Raw genomic sequence first — 12,818 nt, forward strand, 5'->3', positions numbered from 1 at the left:
TCTGATCTCAGGTACACTTTCCATTTCTGAAGTGTTGACTGAGTACGAACCGGGTGATCTGTCTAGCCATGAGCCACGGTGTGCTCCGATTATAGTAGTAAACGCGAATTTCCGCATGCGTTCTCGGAACCGTATAATACTATCTGCTATACCGAACTACTGAACCCAGGCAGTATTTGAGCTACTGCCGCCGATATGCGTTGGTGCCAAGCTCCAACCCGTATCAGGACATTCATTTCACCAACTGTGATATAATCTTTGAGAAACCCTAGTTTCCTGCGCATTTGGTATCTACATCTTCAAGAATAAGTTTTACAGCTCACTGTATTTTTTCTAACACGAAGGAAAACTTCCTTAACGCAGGTAATTATGACGAACCCAACTTGTCATAAAGCAAAAAGACTAATGTGGCACTTGATCTGTTTTAGTCCGTGTCTTTAACGCAGGGTTTAACACCAAGGCCACGTGATCAACCCGCACTATAACTGTGCTTATTATGTGTTTAAAACTATATACATTGTAGAATATAGCCCTCACCAAATCTTCATGCCTTCCACTGTACTAAAGACAGCGAAACACCAAGAGATGGAAATCTCAATGTTAAGTGGGTAAAACAGTGCATATATAAGGTTTTTTCGTAGTGAAGCAGCAAAGCGAGCTCGTATAAGCGAGCAGCTATACAGGCGCGGCTGCACTCTCAGAGCACCAGCAAATGAAACCTGCCTTGCAACGCAAATACACTTTTGGACGCAAACCAAACGAGCATCCGAATCTTGGCTAGACGAGCTCTGTTCGTTACGCGAGAGTGACAGGTAAACAACGTCGCTTACGTCACTTTTCTTTGCCTGACGGTAATGAGAGATTCGCGTCGCCGAAAGAGTTATTGAAAGAAAGCGTTGATTGCCTGCAGAATGCGAACGCACTGAAACCTTTGTAACTGCACAACTTGTGTAATGCCCGACCACATTTACCTCAGTGCGTGAATGAAATGACAGAGCATAAACAAAAAAATGTATTCTCAGTCATTGAATGAAAGAAAGAAATGACACCATTTCCCGCTCAAGGGGACAATGACGCGATGCGAAGTTGTACGGGGGTGCACACCGCCCGAGAGAGGGCCGACGATCATCGGCGACCAGGAACGCCGACGCGCTCTGGCTCACGAAAATTCTAGTACACTCTAACGAAAACGTGGAACGTGTTTCTACGGGGAGCGTAGGAGATGAGAGAAAGAGGGGGGGGGGGGGGGCAAAGGGATGCACATGCGCAGTGGAGGTGTTGACACGGCACTGCTGAGGAGGCGTTTCGTTGCCTTAGCCGGTAACTCGGAAGAGAGGGAGGAACGTAGGAGAGGAGAGAGCGGGTGGTCACGCCAGACACCGGATTGAGCTCGAGCCTAAGACGGTTCGCATCTAAATGAAACAAAGAACGAATGAGGGAAAGAAGGAAGGAAAGTGCCACCCGCATCTTCCCAAGGGGATAACTCGAGTAAATGCGTCGTAGAGTGGAGGGGGTATCGCGTGAATGTTGCATAATTGGGTATGGTTTGAGAACACTTAATTGTTATTTCGTCTTTATTATTCTTATTTATTTATTGAAGGATAAGCGTTGCCTTCAACGAGTAGTGGGACGCTCACGTTGGGATGTGTTCCACATATGGTTGAAGGTACTCTTGCTTCACCGCATCTACTCGAGTCAAGCAAAACATCGAGTCAAGCAAAGCGTCAAGTCAAGCAAAGCGTCAAGTCAAGCGAAAACCAAGTAAATAAGTCTTTGACTAAACTCCGACCGCGCGCTCCGCCGGCTATATTCATACTGCCAGCGATCGCTGGAGAGTAGTAGGGGGGCGAGGTCTGCACCCCCACTGCGCGTGCTCAGCTTACTGGTGCTTTCTTTTTTACTGGCTCCAGGAGCGACAGTTCTTGCTAGTGTCTTCCTGGGCCAGCACGAGACGAGAGCAGGCAGCACGATACGCCAGACGCGAGCATGTGCAGTGGGGGTGTGGACGGCACCCCCGACGCCCAAGCACGACATCGTGCGACGAATAAATGCTCCGCATTTATATGAAAGAAAAAAAAAGAGTTCCTGGTGTTAATACCTCAAAGCCTCGCACTATAGCAGGAAAATAGCAAATGCGTGATTTGTCCAAAGATATGTGAATAAGGAAGGTATATGACTGGCGATACTACATAAATGAACGTATGTTCACTGTCAATTGTCAGTGGCGCTAAGCATCACCACAAACTTTGACTGAATATAAGTGCCGGAAACACGTGTCATAGAAAACACCATACAGTCCCAGTAGCTGCCAACTCTATTGAGAGGAAGTGCAATTTAGTAGTAGCTCAAGACGGAACTGAACATCACCGAGGAAGCCTAAAACTACGCTTTCACCCTGAAAAAGAAAAAGAAAAAAAGAAATGTGAGCTAAAAGAAACAGAATCAATGGCAGTTGCAAGAGGATACAGTGTCGGTAAGCTACAAGACGCTACTTACTCGTTTCACGTTACTAAGTGCGTGAACCGGGTAAAAGGAGAAGTGTGGCGTCGCACATGCTAAGCTGTTTACAGAACATTACCGCGAATGTGTTTAGTTTCTCTTTGTTCTGCACTCTAAGCCAAAAATGGCCAAAATGGGAGCAACGGCTGTTTTTACTCCTTCAGACCGACTGTTACTCTCCGAAAAGACCAAGCGGAACAAGATGGCCGACTTGTTAGAGAATGGGGAGCAACTGTATTCATCTTAAGTTTGTAAGGGAGCAACGGAAGGAGGAACCGCTGTAAATGCTCTCGTCACGCAACGGTTACTCCTCGGCAGGACACCGCACAAAAATATGCATGCCGCCCACATTGATATTCATGGGCCAGATTATTGTTTGTTCTGTGTGCCAAACTTCACCAAGCCAAAACAGTGATTTATTTTAGCATCCGTAGATAATAAGATAGCAGCGCTGGCTCAACACAGAAGGCCTGAAAATACAGTACGGCAAATACCTAACACACGCAGCAGCAGAATGGAGAGTTGGCACGTCAAAGCGGACCGAACGTCGAAACACGTGCAAAACAACGATAAAAAAGCCTAGACACGCCGTTCTTCCGCGAAGTAAGGGCGTCAAAGTCGATCAAGCACCGAAACACGTGCATAAGGAGCCCCCCCCCCCCCCCCCCGCCCAGATATATCGGAGAAGAAAAAAAAAAAGCGGACCCAGACGCGCTTCTCATCAGCCATACACTTAGTAGCACGCTTCACCGTGTAGTTTGAGGGCAGAATGACGAATCTGCGCCATCTGCGCCCGCACGACAAGTGTGGCGCTAGTGTAGCAAACGATGCACGTTACAAAGTAATTTTTATTCAGTGTTTATGTTGACTAGCACTAAATAAAAATTACACTCAACTTTTTATATTTATTTCTGAGTTTTAGTGTACCTCAGTTTTTTTTTATAATTGTATTAGGAGAACACACTGAAATTATTGCGCTGACGCCTGTGCTGCCACTGCTCGACGTTTTTTTTTTTTTCGGCGCAACTAGGTTCGCGTTCGCACTACTTACTCATTTTCATATGGTCTGTGGTTGGCGAGCACATGGACGTGCGAGCTTGTGGGCTTTGTTTTGATCGTGTGTGTGTGTGTCGCAGATTTGCGTTTCTACTTATTCGTGATGAAGGTTAGTGTATATTTATCTTTATGGAGCGCGAAGTAGTTGTGGATTTTGCTGCTGGGTGGAACAAACACATCGTAAACACGTCTTCAGCTATCTGCAAGCCTGTTCGCTCGTCGGACAAAGGACTGTGCATGCATCAGCGTGCAGGTGAGTGGCATTTCCAGCAACATTTAATGCTCTAACAATACATTGTTGAGTGGTTGCGCTATTGAAAGAGAAATGATTTGCTCTTATTCACCGTATCCATTGCTAGCCGTATCGGACTAAATTACCTCTATTACCGCCTGCTTACCCTCTTGCTTCCCCTGTCACCACTGCAGTGCCAGTGTACTTTTGCAGTTAAAAGTTCATTTCCGCAACACTACCTTGCTTGACAAAACATTGGGGCGGGGTAGTAGCTGCATTCATACTGGCACTTTTCTACCATTGGCTTTATGTAATGTTAACGGCTGAGTGTTGGGGCCTTGGGCCGCATTTTTTAGAGATGTAAAGTGTATGTAAATCAGTAAGTGAACAAATCATTGTCGCATCACTTCACTGGCATAGCCAGGCGGTTGCGCACAGAATTTTTTTAGGCCGGGCGTAGGGGGCCCAAATTGACGACCATATTCGCTTGCCCGGCCTATTCAGATAAGCGGACCCCCCCCCCCCCACCCCCCCATCCCCGCACGCCTAAAAAAAAAAAAACTGCCTACATCACTGCATCACTTCTGCGCTGAACGTACTATTTTATAAGTGCACCATCAAGCGAGCAGTTTACATATTGACAGAACAATTGGAGGAGGAATGACCCAAATCTTTCAGATTTCTTTAGTGATGCAAAACCTTAGCAAAACTGAATATTGTAAAAGACAATCATAAATGCTGTATGTTCTCGTTAGCGCTGTCATTATTCTGCATCATGAAATCTTTATGCGCTGTGAAAACTTGGCATGCCGTTGAAGTCACATATCGACGTTAATACCTATCGACGAAAATTTCGACAACCTCAATAACGCCGTTTGGGATTTGCCGCATGCACATAATTAGGCTGATTCCCACTTGGCTGTTCTTAACCTGACTTCACTGCTACCAAATGAAACAATATTTGATGCATGTCTTTTACTTTTTTTTTCAGGGATATGGCACAAATTTGGTTATACTGCAGATAAAGATGCTCCCAACGATGCTAAAGTACAGAAAGCAAGTGAATTTTGGTAAGTGCAGACTTTTTGTACTACGTATATGAAAGCATCGCTTTTTAGGGGCAAACTGTGCATGTGTTGGCCAGAGAATAGTTCATTATGCCACATGGTTACACTGGCACTGACAATTCGACATGGCTCCGCTGACCCGTGTGTGTGCTCACACTGTTACCGTTAAGATAAAATGTTTATGTTTTCATTGCAGGGATTGCTGTTTGTACTAAAAAGCCAACTGCCAAGATTTGTTTACGCTGGTACTCCTAAAAGTATGCTTTCCTTATTTACATGGATTTTGGCTTGCACAAAGCATAACACTTGGGCCTAGATTCACAAAGCTGTCCATGCGCAGGCCTTCATAACAGCGTTTCTTGACTTGCCTTTACCCTGTTTTCTGCAGATGTTTCGTGGGTTTAAAAGTGCCACAGCATGTTGACCTCCCCCACTCTGAAATATTCGCGTTCAAAGTTCCGCAAGAGTGGGCTTAACTTTCTTGTGCACCTCTTTGCTAGTCCAAGATACTGAAGTGTTATGCTCTTACTAGAGGTGGCAGTGTTTCTAATGTTTGTATTTCCATCACATTGACCAAGTATGCGATCTTGGCTTGACTGGTAGCACATCCTCAACAAATGTCTTTGTGGCACATGTAGAAGGCAGTACAAAATAAATAGGCAGACATTCACACCGGGAGCTAATTTCTAATAATGCTTTTTTTTTGGAAACCATGGTGTGCTTATTCCAATTTGTCTAACAAGCAGTGACCTGTTTGGCTGTGAACCAACAAGACGTTGAACTAATAAAAGCTTCACATCTTGTTGCTCGCAAATATATATGTATTTGCAAGCTATCTGTGACACTGTCAAACAAAGAATCAGAATATCTGTGCATGCCTTAAGATATATTGCTTCGTTTACATATCTCGTGGCTGTGACTCGTCAACCGAGTGAACAAATGCACCCTAGTTTTCTAAATTTAAAGCATTTTTGAAGGTAGCACGGTCTACATTTATTTGTCTATAGTTTTGTCCAGCCGTTTGCGTCAGGTACAAAGAAATATACTGAAGATTATCATGTAGCCTCTGCAAATGGTTGCTTTCAAGCAGGCTTTGCATGCTTGGCTTGTGCCTACAGGTATTGCACAATTCAAGACGCAGCAGCGTATGATAGAACAGTAGAATCGAGAGCAACTATGTGCACGAGCTAAATAAGTATTTTAACATGAGCGGACAGTACGTGTTATTTGCCACACACATGACCTCATTTAGAATGCCCATTGGTGAATGGGCTCATAGAAATGTCACTCAGCTGTGTATAGGAAACAAGTTAACTGAACCTAAGGGTATCTTTAACTGCTACAAATATGCCTTGTTGAGGTGCTGCACATTTTCTTCCAGAATATTGCTGTCTGAGACATCATGTGAAGAGCGTCTACCACATCAGCATTTATATGGCTTGCCAAGTAACGTTTGGCCGAACCTTCCTTTTTTCACATTTCGTTTTGCAGTAGACATCCTAGAATGTAAGCGCTGCTGCAGTGTGTCTGACTCATTGTTATGAATTGATTCTGGCATGTTTAACCTCACACTTCTATTTTTTTTCTTGCAGCAATGAGATGCTTCACATATGCCTGCGGTGACGTTCTGCTGCGCTAGCCTGATGGAAACACCAGCTGCGAAACTTGAGTTCTTCAGAATTGGAGAAGTTGCCCTTCTCTCACCAATGATGACACAGACTGCCCTATGCTAGAAATTCAAGATTGTTTTTCCACGGATGACGCAGAAAACCTTTGATGTATTATGGTGTTTGTTTAGTGCTGGCTGTGGTGTGACGAAGTCTACTTTTACGTGTGGTCACACGTCGCCTCATAAAAAGAACAATAAAGCATTTATTTTCCTTTCAACATTGTCCACTTTTCGTGTTAGAAGCACCCAAGCAGTGCTCTTCCAAGGAGCTCTCGCCATGTGTTAAGCGTGTGACAAGCATACTCGAGATAAATACTCATTTCCCCAAGGAGTAACTGGAAGCATGTGCAGTTGGTTTTCAGAGAGTAACTGCGAACACGTGGGAGGAACGGTAAAGAGTAACTGTTGCTCTTAGAAGAGCAACTGGTGGGAGTAATGGTTGGTCGGCAGGGAGCAACTGGTGGGAGTAACTGTTGGTCTGCAGGGAGGAACTGGAGGGAGTAACTGTTCATCCCCCGAAGGAGGAACTGAAAGGAGAGCAACGGTTCCTCCCTCTGCAGTTACTCCTTTTAGGAGAGTAATGGGAGTGGCAATGCAATTGCTCCCTGAAAGGAGCAACCCCTATACCCCTGTTGCTCCGTTTTGGCTTAGAGTGTGAAGATCGTACACACCACATCATGTCTTCAACAGCGCATATTCATCAACACGAATGAATGTTCAGTAGTTAGCAAGTTTGCTTAACTCCTATTAAACGGAAAGCAAAGACTTTCGTCACGCCAGCAAACCACACTTTAACGATGCCAAACACACCAAGACCGATCTAAGAGCACTGACTTCTCCTCTCGCGAATGAGTGTGGTCAACAAAAAAAAAAAATTAACAGACAAAATGAGTCGCCTCGATTTTCCAGCAACTAGCTGTGGTGTCATATATAGACTCTGATGGTGTCTGCAAGGACTTGCATAAATAATAATAATAATAATAATAATAATAATAATAATAATAATAATAATAATAATAATAATAATAATAATAATAATAATCTGCTATTTCACGTTCCCAAACCACCGTAGTGGAGCACTCCGAAAACTTCGACCACAAGGTGTCCTTTAACGTGCACTAACATCGCACAGCGGGCGGACCTCTACCATCTGGCCTGCATCGAAATGCGACCGCCGGGATCGAACCCTAGACCATCGGGTCAGCAGGCGAGCACCACAACCGCACCACTGCGGTAGACTTAAATGAAAGAAATAAATTTATTCTTACAGCCAGAAAATTCCAAGTCCGATAAAACCCATCGTCAGTGTCTGTGCCAATGGCAAATGTGAAAATGCATGAAACAGGGTCCATGTAGCACTGTATATTTTCAACACGTTACATAGGTATTTTTCTTTGGTAGCTGTAATTAGAGAATGCAATTCAACGTTCGCTTGAGGCAACTTTCAACAAAGCCTCGTTCAAGCGAGTGGCATCCACGGACGTCCGCTGAATGGCTTAGCCAATCGTCGGGCTTCGAGAATCTGACGGCTCAGCGAATCAGCGTGTACACGAGATACTCCGACAGCTGATCGACCGGTACGGCGCCCCTGGCTTCGCACGCGGACACGCTGTGCAGGCTGCGTGAGGTATTCCTGCCGTGGTCCGTCGAGCGCTGCCAGGGCGCGCCGTCCAGCGCCTTATAAAGCGGGGACCCCCGCCCCACTGTGCCCCGAGAGGAGAACGAGGGAGCGAGCACTATTTCGGTACCGTGGGGGAAAGCAGCGGGCACCCATTTTGGGGCACAGGACGCTAACACCGCGTTCCCAGCGCGGGAGAACCGCAGGGCCCAAAGGCGCGCGACGGCCGGTCCAGGCACGCCGTAGGGGAGCTGTTGGCATATGTTTACACAATGTGAAAGAACGTGCCAACGTAAGCGGCCAGCCCTGCAGCGTCTCGGAGAGTTCGAGTAACGAGGCGGCGGCGGAAGTCTTTCGCAAGCCGAGTGGGTAGCGTAGCAAGGAAACGCGACGTCGCTAGTGGAGACAACGAGCGCGACTCTTCCTCATTTGACCGGAGGAATGCCGATTGCAGAGAGCCTTAATTTTGCGTAATCACTATGTTGTCGAAACAAATCTCACAAATAGAGAGATACAGACATTCCATCTATATAACAGGCTCTGCACACGGCAATAAAGAAATATATCAGTACACATGTATAGAGGGTCAAACGCAATTTATGAATATGTCGATTCACGCTTAGAAAGACGTCACTGACACGTTGAACTTTACAATTCCTAAGGCCGACAATGAATATGCACAAATGCGCTCTGTCTTTATCATTCCGCTTAACTGTTAACTGCAACATCTACAAGTTTTGGTACAAAAGCAAAATAAGTATTGAAAGCTAAGCAGATTGCGAAGAACACGGAGCCATTCGAAACTCTTAAATATGCCTACTATGCGGCTTTCCGATAGCATCGTAGGTGCACATCTAAGAGCTTCAAATTGCCCCACATTGCACGTGATGAGCTCATGCTTAAATGCTGATTTAACTTTTGCACAGTAACGCTTAAAGTGTACCTCGCAGAGTTTAGCGCACTTACGTATACAATGTTCTGATCCTTAATGGAGCAGCTCACTTCTATATAAAGTCCTAACCAAACGTACGCGGTGGCATGTCCTCTCCTATACAGTGAGAAAGGCCGCGCAGCTACACAAAGCTAGGATAGGCCGCGCCACGGCGTCTACACGCCCCGCGCTGTAACTTGCACATGTGGTCAGGGCTTCATAATAATGTAATACCTATAGCGGCGCTTACGTTGTCGTCCCTGCGCTCCAGCTGCAGTTGTGGCAAGAGGGTTGCCCGCCAGCGGAACGGCCGAGCGAGCGGTGCACCAGCGATTGCCGTCACGCGGGTTCTTGCGTCGCAACACGCACGATGACCAGGCCAGCTCGTACTGTGAACAAGCAGAAGCCGCCACCGTCAATAGGTTGTCGACATCATCGGGCTTCTGTTGATGCTGCGGTGGCCGGGGCAGGTTGCGGGCCTCCCGGCCCCTCTCGGACTTCATCGCCGCTTGGAGTCGCGTCAGGGAGGCAATGACCATCACGATGGACCACGGATCGGACCTCAACTCAGCCGGAGGACGTCGGACACATCGCCGCCCGTCCGCTTGCACTTGTGCAGCAACTTCGTCTTCCTAACTTCCAAGACCTGGCATACATGTTGCGACGGAAACGTGCTTTTTTGCCGATCAAAAGTCAGTCCACTGTTTTCTCAGCGAAACAGTAGGACAGAAATTGTTAGAGAATCAAGTGGTACTGGAAAGCTCAACGAGGTCGGCGGGGGAGCGTTTATAGCGAAAGCCCGCTGCGCCTCCCTCACCGATGTGCGCACTTGTCTTTACGGGTGCACCTGCAGTAAATCTTAGATCCAGCACCGAGCGCGCAAGCTTCCGCAATTTTTAAGCAAATGACCAGGACCAGGTCTGCTTGGCATAAACGAACGTAGAATCTTGAAGAGCGCTACCGCTCCTTGTCATGGAGGTTTGCTTGTAGCCGGGATACTATCGCACATACCCACTAAGGGGGACTGGCAAAAAAAAAAAAACTTGTAGTAGCCTATTGATGGTGTTACGTTTAGCCCGGCAATTCGTCTGAGCAGACGTCACTGCGCGTAAGCCGGTCTGCTAGAGATGCTTTCAACCCCATCGGCGCCCAGACTGCAAGACGCTGTCTTGTATATATAGCTGTTCCAGCTAGCAGTCGGGTCTCAACGAAAGCTTCGCGAGACAAGCCTTTTGTTGAACGGGCTCACACGGCGGGGGACGGCGCCACTGTGGCTGGTCGCATTAAGTCAGCCTCTCGACTCTGCTTTCGTCATCTACGCAAGGCCATCGCAAAGCACCGTCCGTCCGGAAGCGTGGGAAGACGTCGAAGAAGCCGTTCTCAGGGATCAAGCGTTTGAACTGGCATGTTCGAGAGAGTTCTGGAAGCCTGTACGTACTGAAAGCAGCCAAGGACCACTGCTGACGTTCGGGTCAGCGACCACCTCCCCGGAGGAGCTCAACTTTCCCTCTCCGGACTCTACCTCCTCACCCTGCGGTGCCTTCAAGGCGCGGGCCGGGTGCGTCATTGTGTGCCCACGTGGACACGTACCACGATCCATTGAGAATCGGCGACTCCTACCTCGAGTCTCACGAGAAGCACCGCCAGCCCTATTGAAAATCCTGGGTTGGTGGATGCTGGAATTATTGGTGGATATGATGGAAATAATAGTGGATATGGCGGAAATATTAGCGGATATGGTTGAAACTGTAGTGGGCATAATGGCATGATGACGGCGAGAGTGGAAAAAATGATGGCAGGTGGTGGTGGTGGTGGCAAGCCAATGGTGGTGACGGTGGAAAACGCCGGCTGGTGACGACTAGAGGGGAAAAATTGGCCCCGTAACTGCATGTAGTCTGCAAATGTCCTCGAAAGACGATAGTCTTGCAAGTGGAGAGAGTGAACAAAACATTTATTTGATGTTCTGCGCAAGATAATCGGTGAATGGTATTCTGGAGCCGCTACGTTAGAGTTCCTCGAGCGTGCAGCGGAGGCGAACGAGCGTATCAAGTCACGTCATACGTGAGACATGAGCGCCATCTGGCAGTTTTTTTTGAAAAACGAAACGCGTGGCTTTGAGACGGGTGTGCGCGCCCGTCTCAGAGGTGATAAGATAAAGTGTAGAACGCAAGGCGACGGTTAGGTGCCACCACCATCTCGTCTTAGCAAAGCGTTGGAAACACTCGCCTTTACGTGCAAGCGTTGGATGGTCAGCGCCGCGTGATAAGCGCTACGGTCTTTAATATTACTTATGTATGCCTTATGTATGTATGTTATGTATGCCAGTAAAAGACACACATCCAGAATATATACATGTCGTTATGGTGCCCCAGGCATGCGCAATAATTGCTTTTTAATTGACGATTGCACAAGTATGAACGCTAAACCTTGAGAAACATTGGTGGGCGCTACGGAGGGGGTCAGCCGTTTCAAGAACCTAGTGCTGTTAAGAGTGGACAAACAAACAGACAGACAGACAGACAGACACACAGACAGACAGACAGACAGACAGACAGACAGACAGACAGACAGACAGACCAAAGTTTTTCCGTCAAAGGTCTCCAAGAAAGACTATCGTCTTTAAAAATGGTGGCAGATGGTGGTGGTGGCGAACCAATGGTGGTGACGGTGAAAAATGCCGGCTGATGGCAGCGAGGCAAAACATCTTTGGTGGAAGGCTTGGTGAGCTAGGTGAATGACGGTGGCGTGATGAAAGCTTGGTGGATGATGGTGGCATGGTGAAAAAGCTTACAAGAGCACGTGAAATCACTTATTTAAAGCGTTTCCTTCTTGTATGCGCAGAAATATATGTTTATGGTCAAAAAAAAAAAACCGACGCTGCTCATCACGCTTTTTAACACGTTTATTTTTTTTATTCTAGTGGTGTCAACAACGCTTCAATTTTTGTGGAGCGTAGAATTTGCGGCCGTGAATATATGTTTACATTTCACGCACGTACTTACATCAGTTTGACATCCGTGATGTGTTTCTTTGTTGCGATGTTTAGAAGACTAGAGGTGTCACTGTGAACAGTGAAAATAAATGTTTTACATCAGCACGCAGTTGTCAAGAAATAAATGAGCTCCAGTTCGCGATCGCCCCTTTCAATGTTAGAGCTGAACACAGCAGTGGCTTAATGTCACCACGCTAGAAACGCAACCCTGGCAATTCTTGCAGACTCTATTGCTTGAGCCGTACTTTTAAGTTAACAAAGTGCGTGCGAACATGCATAAACTATCACTTTCGACCGGCGTCGAGACGAGCCCCAGCGAATTCGACTTTCACCCTTCTGTTCTACCACCATGATTTCCACCAAAGGTCAATCCTACCGACCGAGCCCGTACAAGTGTTATCGGCGCTTCTGAGTTTCAGAATGCACGATTTCGACGAGTGAAAATGACAATACAGCACAGTTGTGGCATGATTTCACCTAAATGAAGCTTTTTTTTTATTGTGTACGGTGTCCGCGCAAGAAGCGACAAATATCGAGGCTGCGCCCTTGCAGCACTTCCATCAAATGTACTGTACGCCTCCCCTCACCGACAGCCGCCGGTCGCACTTGCCGGCACTTCACTGGCTCTTATGCGAGAACACAGACTCGTCAATTCGTATGCTTACTGAACCAATATGATAGCATAATGTTTCTGGCGCACTGCATTTGTTTTGGCCAAGCCGTTATGTAGTTGTTCCAAACGACCGAGAAACAG

At 46.9% G+C, this 12,818-nt stretch overlaps 1 protein-coding gene across 4 annotated transcripts in view; it reads right to left on the reverse strand.

Annotated features, from left to right (window-relative positions):
* Positions 1 to 12,818, reverse strand: part of ssh (Protein phosphatase Slingshot) — a 423,428-nt gene that overhangs the window by 75,194 nt on the left and 335,416 nt on the right. The window contains exon 1 of one of the 4 annotated variants that reach the window (XM_075890318.1): positions 9,323 to 9,718. The exons of the other annotated variants lie outside the window; for them this stretch is intronic. Within the exon in view, the coding sequence (XP_075746433.1) occupies positions 9,323 to 9,611 (289 nt within the window). The 5' untranslated portion in view covers positions 9,612 to 9,718. Of the gene's footprint in view, positions 1 to 9,322; positions 9,719 to 12,818 lie in introns of those variants that run through there. 4 annotated transcript variants of the gene reach the window in all.

Source organism: Rhipicephalus microplus, chromosome 3, assembly GCF_043290135.1.
Source record: "Rhipicephalus microplus isolate Deutch F79 chromosome 3, USDA_Rmic, whole genome shotgun sequence".
NCBI classification, from domain to species: domain Eukaryota; kingdom Metazoa; phylum Arthropoda; class Arachnida; order Ixodida; family Ixodidae; genus Rhipicephalus; species Rhipicephalus microplus.